The sequence below is a fragment of the Grampus griseus genome (genome assembly GCF_964374135.1).
Source record: "Grampus griseus genome assembly, chromosome: 3".
Taxonomy (NCBI): Eukaryota; Metazoa; Chordata; class Mammalia; order Artiodactyla; family Delphinidae; genus Grampus; species Grampus griseus.
Window position 1 is genome coordinate 145,371,830 of NC_139019.1, and position 14,315 is coordinate 145,386,144.

At 52.0% G+C, this 14,315-nt stretch overlaps 2 protein-coding genes across 3 annotated transcripts in view; one reads left to right on the forward strand and one right to left on the reverse strand.

Moving 5' to 3' along the window:
• The window catches only part of KCNIP1 (potassium voltage-gated channel interacting protein 1), a gene marked incomplete at both ends in the record, with an annotated part of 358,069 nt that overhangs the window by 19,399 nt on the left and 324,355 nt on the right, over positions 1 to 14,315 (forward strand). The window lies entirely within an intron of this gene.
• Positions 798 to 12,201, reverse strand: KCNMB1 (potassium calcium-activated channel subfamily M regulatory beta subunit 1). Its single transcript, XM_082650727.1, has 4 exons — positions 12,103 to 12,201; positions 8,469 to 8,626; positions 6,226 to 6,397; positions 798 to 1,150 (listed from the first exon to the last, which is right to left on the reverse strand). The coding sequence occupies exons 2-4, from the start codon at positions 8,600 to 8,602 to the stop codon at positions 881 to 883; spliced, it is 576 nt and encodes a 191-aa protein (XP_082506853.1). The 5' UTR covers positions 8,603 to 8,626; positions 12,103 to 12,201; the 3' UTR covers positions 798 to 880.

The following is a 14,315-nucleotide window of genomic DNA, read 5'->3' on the forward strand; positions in this document are numbered from 1 at the left end:
AGAAAGTTACAGTTAACCACCATCCCACTGTTACTACTTTGATGTATTTTAGTATTATTTCCTTATAGCCTCTTGTTATTTTTTATATATTTGGTTTTTTTAAGTTGAGGTATAATTGATATATAAGGTTATATTAGTTTTCAAGTGTGTAACGTAATGATTCGATATCTGTAGTGTGTATTGCAAAATCATCACCACACCTAGCTAATATCCATCTCCCCACAATGACAATTTTTTCTCCTGTGATGAGAGCTTTTAAGATCTACTCTCTTAGCAACTTTCAAATATACAATAAAGTATTAGTAACTGTGGTCACCACGCTGTACGTTATATCCCCATGGCTTTAAGACCAGAAGTTTGTACCTATATCTGATAATATTGGTATAAAAATGTATATAGCTCTGAGAATCCTGAAAACAAACGATGTTCTAAGTGTGCTCTGCCCATGAGCGCTGCTGTTGTTTTCAGAGTGGAATTCAAAGAAGGAACAGAGGTTTCCCAGGGATGGCTTCCTGGGTGGGACCAGCAGGTCTTTGATCCAACTGCCAGGACACAGGCACAGAATCACTGTCCTCGGTGCAGTGGACAGTGGCACAGCAGGAAAGAAGTTTGAGTCAGTTGAGCGGGGACAGGGAAAGGAGACCTATCACTGGTTGGCCTTGCATTCTCCTGGGTCCGGGGAAGCCACTGTAACATTCTTGAGCAGGAAATGACTTAACAAAGAGATTTCCCAAAGACCATCCAGGCAGCAGAAGACAGAATGTATTGGAGGGGGGAGAGTGGGAAGGCAGGGGGAGGAGGCATGGGGACACAAGTGAGGAACAGCCTGGGGACGCATCCAGCCCCTGGTGGCCCGAGCAGTGATGTGGTGTGGATGGGGCTACTTCTGGGCTGCCAGGATGGAGAGGGACTGGTTGATCTTCACCATGGCGATAACGAGGAGGCCACCGGTCAGCAGGAAGGTGGGCCAGAAGAGGGAGAAGAGGAGGGTCTGGGGACCGTAGAGGCGCTGATACAGGACACTCGTCTCATTCTCCCGAGTCGTGGAGAAGCAGTCGAAAACCCGGCGCTCGTGGAGTTTGGCTCTAACCTTCTCCACATCGGCCCGGGCCATCTGGTAGTTGTCCAGGCTGCCTGGGATGTAGGAGCACTGTAGGGAGAAGCGAGAGCACCCATGGGATTGGAAATCCCTCTTTCTTAGGGCCTGGCATGGAATAAAGAAAAGCGTCAGCTTTGGAGTCAGGCCCCTGGGTGGGAGTTAAGACTGTCCAAAGCTTGGCAGGCTGCACATTGTGTGCTTCTAGAAGGTGTGTACACAGTGTCGTCTGGGAGGGTGGTGGCCTCGGAGCTGCTCAGGGTACACGCTGCACACCTGGAGACAGGGGCCCCAGCTGGAGCCCTGGCTCTGCTCCCATTGGCTTCAGAACCTTAGGCAAATTGCTTACCATGCTGAGCCTTGATGTCTTCATCACTTAAATGGGTTAATAGCAATACCTTTTTCAAAGGAGTTTATTAAAGAACTTCAAACTTATCTGTCTAAGGAGACCAATGGGGGACACAGGCTGAGTGGGCTCTATATTTCGATTCAGGGCAGAAGTCAGACGCTCAATTGCCTACAAAGCGCAGGCAGGTAACGTCCACGGGTGAAGTAGGTGAGGGAATAGGATGACAGGTGCCAGCTGACACTCGGTGTCAGGGGATGGGTGGTCCTGGTGAGATGGAGAGAGCCAGCTGCGTCTAGACTGGCAGGCATCACTCCATCTGGACAACTGATGCCATGCCATCCAGAAGACCTACTGTAGCCAGACCTCCAATATCTGTAGAGAAGCCAGAAAACCAGATTTTAATGTGGACTCTCACAATTTTAAAATATTGGCGAAAATTTGAATTGAAAACCCTTTGAGGTCTAACCCTGCGTGAGCCGAGCAAAAGATGTCGGCCAGCTGGTATCTGACACCGAGATTCAAAGGAAAGAGAGCATGCATTTAAAAGAGATTTGCGCAGGCAGAGCCTGGGACACGTTTAATTCTGACACTGATCCTTGTGATTAGGAAGCTTCCGGCCTGGGCAGATGAGGTCCAGATGGAAAGCTCCGCAGAGAAGGCACAAAGTGGAGACCCTGGTTTTATCCCTCTTCCGCGCTAGGAGGTCTGCATGTTGCTTACGTGAGCCTCCGGCAGATGTTCTGCGAGGGTGGTCCCCCGCACGGGCTCCGCAGCAGACTACCTGGAAGGCTGGTCATAAGCACAGGCTCCCTCCTCACTCTGAACGGCTGAGGGAGGGGCTCAGCCGTCGGGTGATTCCTCCATGCACTAAAATTCGAGGACCACTGTCCTCGTCCAATCACGTCCCAGATCAAAACGAGTGACAGTGTTGCGCCAGCTTCTCCCCGGGCCTGGGTTGCTCCCTGTATTTAAATGAGGTCCTGCCCCAAAGCTGCCTGCCCTGACAGCGTTCAGTCCAGCACTACAGAGAATGGTTGCATCACAGCTCTGACAGCCTGGGAAGTGGGAGAGCTGCATCCAGAGGCAGATTCACGTCCCCAGCCAGTCAGGGAGCAGCCGAGGCTGGGGAGAAGCCGGCTCCTGAGGAATCTGGCACTCAGATTTCTTGGGTACGATAGGGTCCCAGTAGCAGGTGGATCCAGAATCATGAGCTCAGAGGGCCTAGTCCTATCTCCCCAAAGTCTCTGACTGTGACCTTGGGTTACCTAGCTCACGGAACAAAGGTGTGGCGATGGAACCAGACGGGCCTGAGTTCAACTACAAGTTCCAAGTTGTGTGACCTTGGCAAATGTCTCAACCTCGCTGAGCCTTGTAGATTGGGTTTGTGAGGGTGCCTGCCTAGCAGAATTGTCATGGCAGTTAACCAAGATGATGCACGTTAAGCGCTTAGCGCAGAGCCCAGGACATATTACGTGCTCAATAAATGGAAGATGGTGTTAATAATAGTATTGTGACTTAACTATGAAATTGAAACAATACTCCTTCTTTCCCTTAAGGAGGGGCCTATGGACAAGCTCCGAAGTGGGAACTTGTGCCCATCCTGGGGTCCCACTGTATTCTTTGCCAGTTTGGGATTACTCTAGATCCTTAATGTTCTCTAGACACTGGACAGGAGTTTACTCTGCAGAGCCAACCTCAGAGGCCTGGGGCCCACTTGCATCCTCTCTCCCCTGCCTTGGGTCCAGCTAACCATGAGTTGTCTAAAGGATCTTAAATGATCTAGCCTCTCCCCCCAAGCCCTGCAGTGTCACTGTTCTCAGCATAGACCGTGGGGAGGGGCTTAGAATCCCCCCCAGGCTAAGTCTCATGGAAGAATCCAAGAGTGGGCTGGCGACACCCTTCCTCATAGTAGGGGTTGGGGGAGACAGCCTTGCCAGGCCTTTCACATGCGATTCCAGAAGACACCCAGCTGGCCTGGAACACTGGCTCCTTGCACGGCAAGGAGCTGAACAAAGGTGGGAGGAACAGCTGGTGCACCAACACAGCTGTTTGGCAAAACCGTGAAGGCCACTTCCGCTGTCACGCCAGAGTGGCAACCTGCCATTGGCACACTCCTGGTGGTGCCTGGGTGCTATGGGGTAACAGATAGAATGTCCAGCGGCTGCCAGTGCTGTCCTTCCAAGGCCAGACAGAGGCATGTCTGAGAGGCTGCTGACAGCCCATTAGGGAGAAGATCTGGCCTTTCGCTCCTCTGGCAGCCTCAGGACCGGGGTGGCAGCCTGCAAACCAGCCTGTTCCCAGCCCCCGTTGCACCAGTGATCACTTCTGCTTGTCTTTGAAAATGTGCTTCTTGATCCTTGAATAAATCAGGGGCCCCTGGATGCCAAAGAAGAGGCAGGGGTCATGGGAGGAGCTGATTCAGGTAGGTTTGGAGGCTCTAGCTCCATCTGGCATGGCCGAGTCATGCTAGTGATGACAGAACAAGTCAGGCCGCCTTGCACTGCCCGGACCCACGTCTCCATGACCCCCTAGCACTGTCAATGATCCCACTGTCCCTCCGGCACCCTTCCCCTTCCCATCCCATCAGCTGCTAAATTCTGTCTGCATCCATCCCTGCCCGAGCTGTCCCAGGTGTTTGCTGTGGCCCTCACCTCCCTCGCCAGTAACTGAACCCCACAGCCCTCCACATCACTCTGATCATGCTGCCAGGACCCCAAATCCTTTAAAGACTCCCAGCTGCTCCCAGCAGTAATTCCCAAGGAACCTTGGAATCACCTGAAGAGCCCAGAGACTCTGCATCCGTGGGTCTGGTGTGGGACCCCGGTTCTAAGTCCCCCAGATGGATCTAACCCACAGACAGAGGTGAGGAATCCCAGCTTCCCTGATCACATTTTAATTCCACAGTTTGGTAGTCCTTGGCAGGGAAGTCAGGCACACAGCTTATACGGCGCCAGAATATCATTAGTCTTTCCCTTCTTTACGGTTTGCTTGAATTTAAATCCCTGGTAATCAGTAGAACCTTCCCCCAGGAAATGCTGGAGTCTATTAGGAGTTGCAAATGGCTTTACTCCCTGTTACAGCCAGCACCACGAGCATTATTTGGTCTGAGGTTTTTCCAGGCAAAGCTCTGGCCTTTTGATGCAAATGCAAAGGAACTTCGTGTGTTCCCAGCCCAGGCTGGTGAGAGACCAGCCCTGGTGGAATCAGAGTCTCTTTCAAACTGTGTACCCAGTACGTTAACCCCGAGCCCAGATGGCCGCCTTGGCATTTGCTCTACGTATTTGCAGGGCTACATGGGGAAGACTAACCTGCGCATCTCATATGGTTGAACCAGTGTGTTTTTCTGTAAAATGGCAATTGTGGATAAGCTTAACCCTTCCTCCATCTTTCCTTCCCAGTTTCCTTCCTTATGCTGAACTGTTAAAGCTCAAAAAAAAAAAAAAAAAAAAAAAATCCTGATTGAATATGAATGCCTAATCCCATTCTCTGTAAAATGGTTCCTTCACGTGCTTCCCTAACTGTGCTGGGTCAGGGAATGCTGGAATTCCACCTCCCCTCCTTCTCTCCTACTGTGTTGTGTTTGCTATCACTCTCAGACACCCTTGAAGACTGTCCTTTTAGAAAAAAAAAAAAAATTCAGGAAAGTGTTTTCTGTAATATTCTTTTAATATGGGGGCTAATTACCTTCTATAACATGTAACATTCTTCATTAAAGTTCTTCTTCTCTCAAAAAACAAAGAAAAAACTACAAAAAAACCCACCCCAGTTTAACTGTCCTCTTTGGTAGTGTGGGGGGCTTCTGAGAACAGACCCTAGGCTACCTCTGAAACATTTTCCCGCTACACCCCATCCTGTGGCACTGTCTGTGCCGGTGTTGGAACCTCTCTCTTACCCGGCCTTCCCTCCTCATGCCTGTTCTCTGCCTCCCCTTGATATCTATGTCCCCCGCCCCGTATTTCTGTGTAAACTGTACCTGCCTGATTTTTAACCCAAATGCCTTTCTGATACCCTCACCTCAATGTGCTAGGAAATGTCACTTCCTCCTTTAATGCCCATAATTTTTTTGGTTTCTCCCTATGGCACTGATCCCTCTCTACTAGGTGTTATGTCACATATGAGCTCTCTCCTCTTGAACCCAAAGCCCCTAACACAGGAAGTGCTCAGCGATGGCTGAATGAAAGAGCAAGGGAATGAGTGAATGAAAATGGGCCAACTTGTGTTTCCTATAGAAAGGGCTACAATGGTGGATTTGGGGTGGGGGGCTGTTGAGAGGCAGTGATGGGTACATCTCCCAAGTGTTGGCCTCCAAATGTTGCTCCAAACCTGGGCCTCTGGTTTCCTAGAGTTGCAGGGGGAGTCACAGGGGTTCCTCTCTGTGGGGTCAGCTCTGGGTCCGGCCTCTCATGTGACTCACTTTACAGGATGAAGCGAGACCATTAACAGCTTCTTTGTTGTGCCTGCTATCCACCCAGCATCGAGCTTGGTACATCATAAACAGTCCCTGACTTCATAACAGCGCTTCAACAGATGTAGAAACTGAGGCTTAGGGGGGCCGCGCTGGCTGCGCCCACCACACAGCTGGTTGGTGGCAGGTCTGCCTGACTCCAGTGCAGAAGAGCTAAGGCTGTCTGGACCTCATACCAGCTGTGGCCCCTGGTCAAGTGGGTTTATCTTTCCCGGCCTCCGCTCTCCAGAGCGGGGATAGGGAACCAGCTAGGGACAGGCGCACACGCCTGCCGGGGTAAGGGGATGCGTACCTCGCCCCCCCCCCCATCAGTACCTGCTGGTTCCGGTCCCGAGTGTCCTCTGTGTGGTACAGCACGGCCCACCGGCCCACGGATGACACGTTGACCCACAGGCACGGGTACTGGGGCACTTTCTTGCCCTCCAGTTGCTCCTGGTCCCTGATGTTGGTCTCAATCAGGTGACACATGGATTCCTGGGTCCACACACTGGGGAGACGATGCACACACACACACATCTCAGAACCCGGATGGCACAGACTGCCCAGTGTGAACCCCTTTAGAGAGACCCAGGGCCGAGACCCTCAGCATCTGGCACTAAAGGAGCGTGACCCCAGAGTCCCTGGGCCCAGGGGAGGAATCATAGAATCTAAATATCAACGCTTTGGGGCCTTTTGGACAACATCTGCATAAGTGGTTCCAGCCCTGGCTGCTCACCCAATACCCTGGGGAGCTTGTAAAGATTGTCGGGCCAAACCACACCCCAGAACAAGTGAATCAGAATTTCTAAGGTAGGTGGGCTCCAGGCCCTGGTGTGTTTTTGTTTGTTTGTTTGTTTGTTTGGGGTTTTTTTGCGGTATGCGGGCCTCTCACTGTTGTGGCCCTTCCTGTTGCAGAGCACAGGCTCCGGACGCGCAGGCTCACCGGCCGTGGCTCACGGGCCCAGCCACTCCGCGGCATGTGTGATCCTCCCGGACCGGGGCACGACCCCGCGTCCCCCGCATCGGCAGGCGGACTCACAACCACTGTGCCACCAGGGAAGCCCCCTGGTGTGTTTTTAAAACTCCTCTCAGTGATTCTGATGGGCAGCCCGACCTCAGACACCTTAGCCACATCCATCTTCGTCTTGAAGAGGGTGGCAGAGAAGTTCAGAGAGGTCGAGTGATTCTTCCAAGGCCACACAGCACCTGAAGCCAGGTATGGATGGCTTCAGAATCTGTGCCCTTTTCTTTAAAAAGAGTAGATGAAGGAGGGGCTTGATTTGTTTCCCGAGAGGGGAAGATGCTTAACCCGGAGAAAACGTGTTGGAGGCACATGGCTGCTCTGAGCGGTGCCTTACTCGGTAAGATTCCAGCCTGGAATGGCTCCAGGGCTGTAAAAAGTGGGGCAGGAGCAGGCCCGGAAGAGCATAACAGGCTCATCAACACACCAGTGAATCAATTGTGACTCATTTCCCATTTACCAGGCAGGAGACACATTGCCAGACCGAGGGGGCTGTCAGCCGCTGGAACGCGGCCAGAGGCAAGGGTCTGAGACTTATCCTAAGATCAGGCTGAGAGAACGGAGCATATTTGTTCCCATTAGAACATGGATCGGGGACTTCACAGCCTTTCCTTTAAAAGCTCAAGTGGTTGACATGTCAGGCAGCAAAGGCATGGGACATTCTCTGAGATTCCAGAGCAGAGCTCCAGGGTAACAGTTTTTGGCTCGGTGTAGACACTCCCTACTTATCAGAAAGGCCCCCAAATGAAATGGTGTATACAATTGAGGTAGTGAGCTCCCCATCACTTGAGATATTCAACAGGAAGATAGATGCCCACTTGACTCAGAGGTTTGTGAAAGAGAACCAAAATGCAGATGAGCTACAAAATTCTGTGACTCTCTGATTCCTCCTGGGATCAGACTCACACTGGGGCGTTTGCTCTGATCCTTGGCTCTTTCTTTCTTTCTTTTTATTTTTTTATTTTTATTTTTGGCTGCGTCAGGTCATAGTTGTGGCATGCGGCCTTCTGTCTAGTTGAGACACGTGGCATTCCCTCTAGTTGTGGTGCGTGGGCTTTTCTCTAGTTGTGGCGTGCGGGTTTTCTCTCTCTAGTTGTGGCATGCAGGCTCCAGGGCGCATGGGCTCTGTAGTTTGCGGCACGCAGGCTCACCAGTTGAGGCATGTGGGCTCAGTAGTTGCGGCGCACGGGCTTAGTTGCCCTGCCGTATGTGGGATCTCAGTTCCCCGACCAGGGATCAAACCCACGTGCCCTGTATTGGAAGGCAGATTTTAACCATTGGACCACCAGGGAAGAGCTGTTGGCCTCCTTGGCTGTTTCTTGTGAGAAGGGCCTCCTGCATCTTTTACACCCAAGTTCCAGAATTCCAGAGGTGCAGGGCCCAGTCCGGCCTACCCTCCATGCACTTGAACCCTTGACCCTAAGAATGAGGATTGTCCAGACCTTCCTGCCTGGTGTGAGGGTCAAGGGGAAGGGTAAGAAGAAGCCTGGGGTTCCTTGCAGACCAAACCCTTAGGGGAGAGGCCGGAGGATGGGGCCAGGCCGGGAGGGTTCCGTACCTTTTCTGGTAGAGGGGCAGCATGGTCGTGCCAAGGATGTAGTAGGTGATGACGGCGCACAACACCATGGCCACACCCAGGCAAAGGGCTCGGGTCTCTCCCCGCTTCTGAGCCATCACCAACTTCTTCCCCATGTCCACAAGGGACAGCAGTCATTTCTAGGACCACGGAGGCAAACAGATGTGAGATCAGCACAGGTGATAGGTAAACCACAGAAGGGAGGACAGGTGAGAGAAGAAGGTGCTCAAATATCAACATCATCTTTACTTTTATATGGAACTTGGCAACCTCAGAGGGTTCTTTGGACCCCATGTAAGCCTCCCCCCAGCTCTGAGAGGCAAGTACTATCATCCCCATTCTACAGATGAAGGACCTGTGGCTCAGAGAGGTAAAGTGACTGGCCCAAGGTCACATAGTGTGTGACAGGCTCAGTAGTGGCCCCCAAGGTACACACGTTCTCAGCCCCAGGATCTGTGACCGTTACTTTACATGGCAAAGATTTTAAATGAAGGATCTTGAGATGGGGAGATTATCCTAGACTATCCATGTAGACCTAAATGTAATTGCAAGAATCCTTATAGGAAGGAGGTGGAGGGAGATTAGACACAAAAGAGGAGAGGGCGCTATGACCAGGGCAGCTGAGATTGGAGTGATGTGGCCACGTGCCAGGGAGTGCGGGCAGCCACCAGAAGCTGGAAGAGGCAAGGAATTACGTATTGTCCCCTACAGTCTCTGAAGGAAGTACAGCCCCGATGACACCTTGACTTAGCCTGGCCAACATCTTGCTGATTTTAAACTTCTGGCTTCCGGAACTGTGTGTAAGTAAATTTCTGTTGTTTGGGGCCACCAAGTTCGTGGTACTTTGTTACAGCACTGATAGGAAGCTAATACTGGAGATAAACTAATATCCTCCCTGCAGAAGTGGACCATCTGTGCTCTTTCTCCTAGGATACTTGTCTCAGAACAGCTTGGAGCATTTCACAGTTCTACCAAAACAGTCCCACAGCAGGGCCGGCTGGGCGTGGGCAGCACGCAGAGAAGGGGTAGCAGGGCCCCCAGAGGGCAGCCACAGGCATTGGGGTGGCAGGAGGTGTCTCCACTACTGGGATCCTGTAAGAGCCTCCTCCTTGCTCCAAGCAAGGGCAGGAGGCATTATGTGGCCTCAGCAACTGCTCTCTTATACGGGGACTTGAGCCACCCTGGGCCAAAGCAGATTGCACGGGAGTGACGGGCATCTTCCTCCCTTCCCCCTTCTTGGGCCAGAAGCCCCTCGTTTTTCTTCTGGGAATCTGCTTCTCCCCAGGGCAACCACGGCCCCTCCCTCCCCTGCTGGGCGCACTGAACACCCTCCAGCAGTGTCACCCTTGCCACCCGTGTGCCGCCTGGAGCCAGAGGTGCCTGGCTTCTGTCCTTGTATGGATTTCCCATCCCTCTGTGCGTTGCCTCACAGCCTGTGGTAAATTCCTTTGCTGGGGTTTTGTCTGTTGTTGAAGGTAGCAGTTCTACCAAGGATGCAGGGGCCGTGGGGCCTTTCTCTGTAATCCCTGTTGTAGGGGAAATTTTAGCCAGATATCAGGAAGGAATTTATTTTCCCCACCAGGTCCCTAAAGTAATAAACCTAATATTTTTATGAATTAGTGAGTATCCAGGAGATAGACATTATTAGTCCAAAGGAATTTTCAGCAAAGTGCTTCATTTTCTACTCAGGCTTCTCTCCTAACTATTGGACTGTTTCAAGGGTCCAATCAGAGATGTTTGACCCCCTTTCCTCCCCACTCCAGCTGTTCCCCCTCCCCTAGTGTCCTACAGAGGAGATTCCAGCGTCAGATACCAAGGTTACAGCCCTGTCGCTCCCTCCAAGATGATTGACTCCCTCACCCAATGATGACTTTTCCTTCCACATTTGGGGCTCTGAGAAGTGGGGTTTCCCTACATTCTAACAGACATTACGAACTCACAAGGGAAAAAATGTTCCCTTGACAAAGAAAGATGTTCTGTTCAATTCTCTTCCGTCCTATTACTTCTGTCCTTCTGTCTCTGCATCTTGCGGGAGTGGGACAGTCCACATCATCGTTTACCTGGGGCCAGTTTAACAAGCCCGTCCACGTTTTTGCAGGTAAAGGAACACAGCCACCTGAGGATGGGCTAAAAGCCCACGTGGCCTGCTTCCCCAGGACTGTCTATGGTCACTGGTGCCTTGTCCCAGCCCCAGGACTGTGGAACACAAGTCTCTGGGGCCAAGAAGGTATCTTGCCTTGGAGGGAGGACCTAGGCCGAGCGCTCACAACAAAACCAGTCTTTTCCTGGGAGAGTCGGCGCATCCTTGAAGGGGGGAGGCCTGCCCTGCCTTCCTGGCTAATCAGCCCCCAGGGGCACTGGCCCTTCTGCTGCACAGCTTCTTATATCCTCCCAGCCGCTGGGCACTCCCGAGGCTGGGGAAGGCAGGACCCTGTGCTACCGGGTCTGAGAACTCAGGAGGAAAAGAGATGGGAGGCTCCCTGTCAGAGAACAGTCTGGAATCTGCCATTCGTTCAGATTCCACCTGTCTGCAATGCTCTGGTGAGACTGTGGCCCACACTGAAGGAGTAGGCTTCAGAGTTTCGATAAATCCTCGTAACACCACGCAGGATAAAAGAATGGGGAGGTGATATGGTTGCGGATATGGTCATAGGATACAACAACCACAGTGAGAGCCTTTAGACAGGAGGAAGGTTGGGAGCTGCTCACATCCCCTGAGGTCTGGACAAGAAGAAATGGGTTGCAGCTGTAAAAGGAGGGATTTCAGTTAGACTCTAAGAAGACTCTCTCAGTTTTGAGAATTGCTAAATACCTCTGGACTTTGGGGATATAGCTTCCCATTTAGAAAAGTCACTAGAGGTCTGGGGTGGATTTAGGAAGGATGAAGAAAGGCCAAGCAAGACAGGATTTTGGAGGGTCCTGTGTGACCTGGTATTTGGGTTGACCTCCTTTTCCTTAAGAGGACAGGGCATAGAGGACAGTGTTTAAGGGTCTGGTGGAGTGAGGGACAGGGGGTGTTTTGAGGTCATCAGACATGGGATCAAATCCTGGCTTTGCTACTTAGCAACCTTGTGACTGTAAAACGAGTATGATAGTACCTGCTTCCAAGAGTTCTGACAAAGAGCAAAGGATGTATCGAACATCATATTTACCACAGCGCCTGGCCCAACGCAAGCCCTCGATAAATATTAACTCTTACTATTAACAAAGAAAACCCTGAAGGTTTGGATCAGAAGTCCCCAGTGCTCCTGCTGGGCCTGTTTCTCTCCTACCCCCTCCCCTGGTGACAAGTGCCAGGACTGGTCTTGATCTCCAGGCTGCTGCCCTCTGGCTGCTCTGGGAGCTGAGACCTGAGGGCCAGAGCACTGAGTTACTACAGTGACTGGGCCATGGAGCGCCCACCCTTACCCTTGGCCCCCCGAAGGCCACCAGACCATGGGTCCAGCAGTTCTAGTCCCGAGTGACACAACATCAACTCCTCTGGAGCCCAGAATCCTGATGGACAGCCCGTCGAGGGAGGGAGCTCCCACTGCCAGCCTCCCTCCACGAAGATCTCCCCTCCAGCCCCAGTCTCTGGAGAAACCACTTCCCCAGTGCCCTTGAACTTGGTACTCACAGTCTCCCTGGTGCCCTGTGAGTCTTCGGCAGACACTTTTCTGCCTGGCCCCCAGCCCCCACCCCAAAAGAGGCCGCCTGAGCTCCAGCAGGAAGTTTGGGCTCCCAGTCCGTCTCTGGGGAAGTGGCCTTTGGTTCCCATCTGAGACGAGCCTCCATGCCCAAACATGGTCAAGTCTGAGCACACAGCCCCAGGACACAAACTCGGGAGAGCAGGTACCCAGCCCAGAGGAGGGCAGCTGTTACCCAGGCCCCTGCACCTGCAGTTCCCAGAGTCTAGTGGAAAACAGATTTCGCAAAACAGACAGCAAAACTGAGAAGTCAGGAAAGACCATCTGGGTATATTTGGAGACATTTCTTCTTCACTCAGTCCCTTCTCTGAGCTGGCAGAGAAGCCAGGAATAGAAAATGAGTTTCTTTTTGTTGACATGGGGGAGGGAGGAGGAGTTGAAGCTCTGAGGGGTTGGGCTTGTCAGCCGCTGAGGGACTGGCATTTCCCCGCTAGAGCAACCGAAAACCCTTAGCCTTTGGCGTTTGTGTGCTGTGTGACCCTGCGCAGGTCACAGCACCTCTCTGAACCTCAATTTTCCCATCTGTGCTCTTGGGATTTTTAAATCTTACTTTGTTCAGGGTAGTGATGAGGGTTAGAGATGGTGGAGATTTGGGGCAGGGGAAAAGAAACTCACCTTTTAAAGACCAACCAAGCAGAAGCTGGGAACAGTGAGAGATGGACCGCTGCTTCCAGCCAGCCATGTCCAGGAATAGCCCTCTTGGCCCTATGGCCTCCCAGAGACTGTCAAACTGTACATTTTGGGCTCATGGGCAGAGACGTGTTCCCATCAATAGGAAAGACAAGCAGCAGCGTCTGCAGGCAAAACCATGCTTCCCTCCGCTTCCTGTAAGGATTAAAAAGCAGCGACAAAAACAAACCCCATGTATTGGGCCTCCCCTAAGTATCAGGCATGATGCGGGTGGTTAGCATGCCTCTGCCCCACACGTTACTCGAAGAAACTGAATCTGAGGCTCAGAGGCCGTAAGTTACTGGTCCACAGTTCCCCTGCTCTCAGGGCAGGAGCCAGATTCAAAGCTGGCCCTTCCAGATTGCAGAGCCGGGGCTCTCTCTGCTGAGACTGGCGTTTCTCTAAAATATAAAAGCTCACCTCGGTTATACAGACACCTGCCACCTGAGGTTCTGGCGGTCACCTGAGTACCCCCAGCTCCTGGGGAGGTGAGCACAGCCCAGCCATGCCTGCTGAATGTGTTCTAGCCCTTCCCTCACTCCTGCCTCGGTTGCTGTGAGGCAGCCAGCCCAGCAGGCCATGAAATGAGAGCGATGTTCAGGCCGCTACATACTCTCCAGCACTTAGCTCCCTTCCACTGCCCCTTTCCTAATGGAATCCTATGAACAGTAGAGTAAATCGTCTATATAACAGACATCATAGCAAAGGGGGTCTCTTAAGGCCTCAGACCTTACAGATACTGCATTGTCAACGAAGGACATAGGGCCTGGAACGCATCCCCAGAGGAATGATTTTCCAAGAAGGTCCTTGGCCCACCGCCCCCACCCCCACCCCCACCCCCGGGAGCCAGAAGATTCCCGCCCATGAACTCATGCAAAAATGCCGGTCCTTCCTTCTGCTCCCCTGGGGGAGAGACACACAGTACAACAGATGGCCTTTCATATGACTAAAGGGTTACATTTAAACAACTAAATGAGGTATTAAGGGTTATACATTTGGAATTTATAAACAAACACTAGCATTCTTCCCAAGGTACTTTCCCCCCTGGAAGATAGGAACAGGCAGGGAAGGAGGGTGTGATCCTTCTGCTGCATCAAAGCTAACCCCTGCCAGAAGGCTTTGACATACTCGCTCTTCACGGTATGCGGGTGGAAACCCTGGTCCCTGGTTGGCTGTGGGGTTTGTGTGGGACAGATGATTGTACGTGGAAGGCAAGGAAATAATGATGCTACAGCAGTGAAGACCGGTACTTTGCACTGGCACAAAGGATAAGAGATCACAAAATCACTTCCCCAACTTCAACCTTCCAACAACCTCATAAGGTAATAAGCACTGCAGGCTCACAGTAATCCATTCAAGTAGAGAGTTTTCTCCCTATTTTATAGAGGGGGCTCACTGAGGTTCAGAGACGTTAAATACACTGCCCGAGGCAGGTTACTTTGCCTCTCTGCGCTTCAGTTTGTCCATCTCTAGA

Bases quoted from the DNA above. Each gene is read 5' to 3' on its own strand.
- KCNMB1 (XM_082650727.1), bottom strand. From the start codon at position 8,602: ATGGGGAAGAAGTTGGTGATGGCTCAGAAGCGGGGAGAGACCCGAGCC. The intron at 6,398-8,468 runs GTACGGAACCCT...TCGTCTCCCCAG, and splicing joins CTGCCCCTCTACCAGAAAAG to TGTGTGGACCCAGGAATCCA. The intron at 1,151-6,225 runs GTACTGATGGGG...TTCTCCCTACAG, and splicing joins CTCGGGACCGGAACCAGCAG to TGCTCCTACATCCCAGGCAG.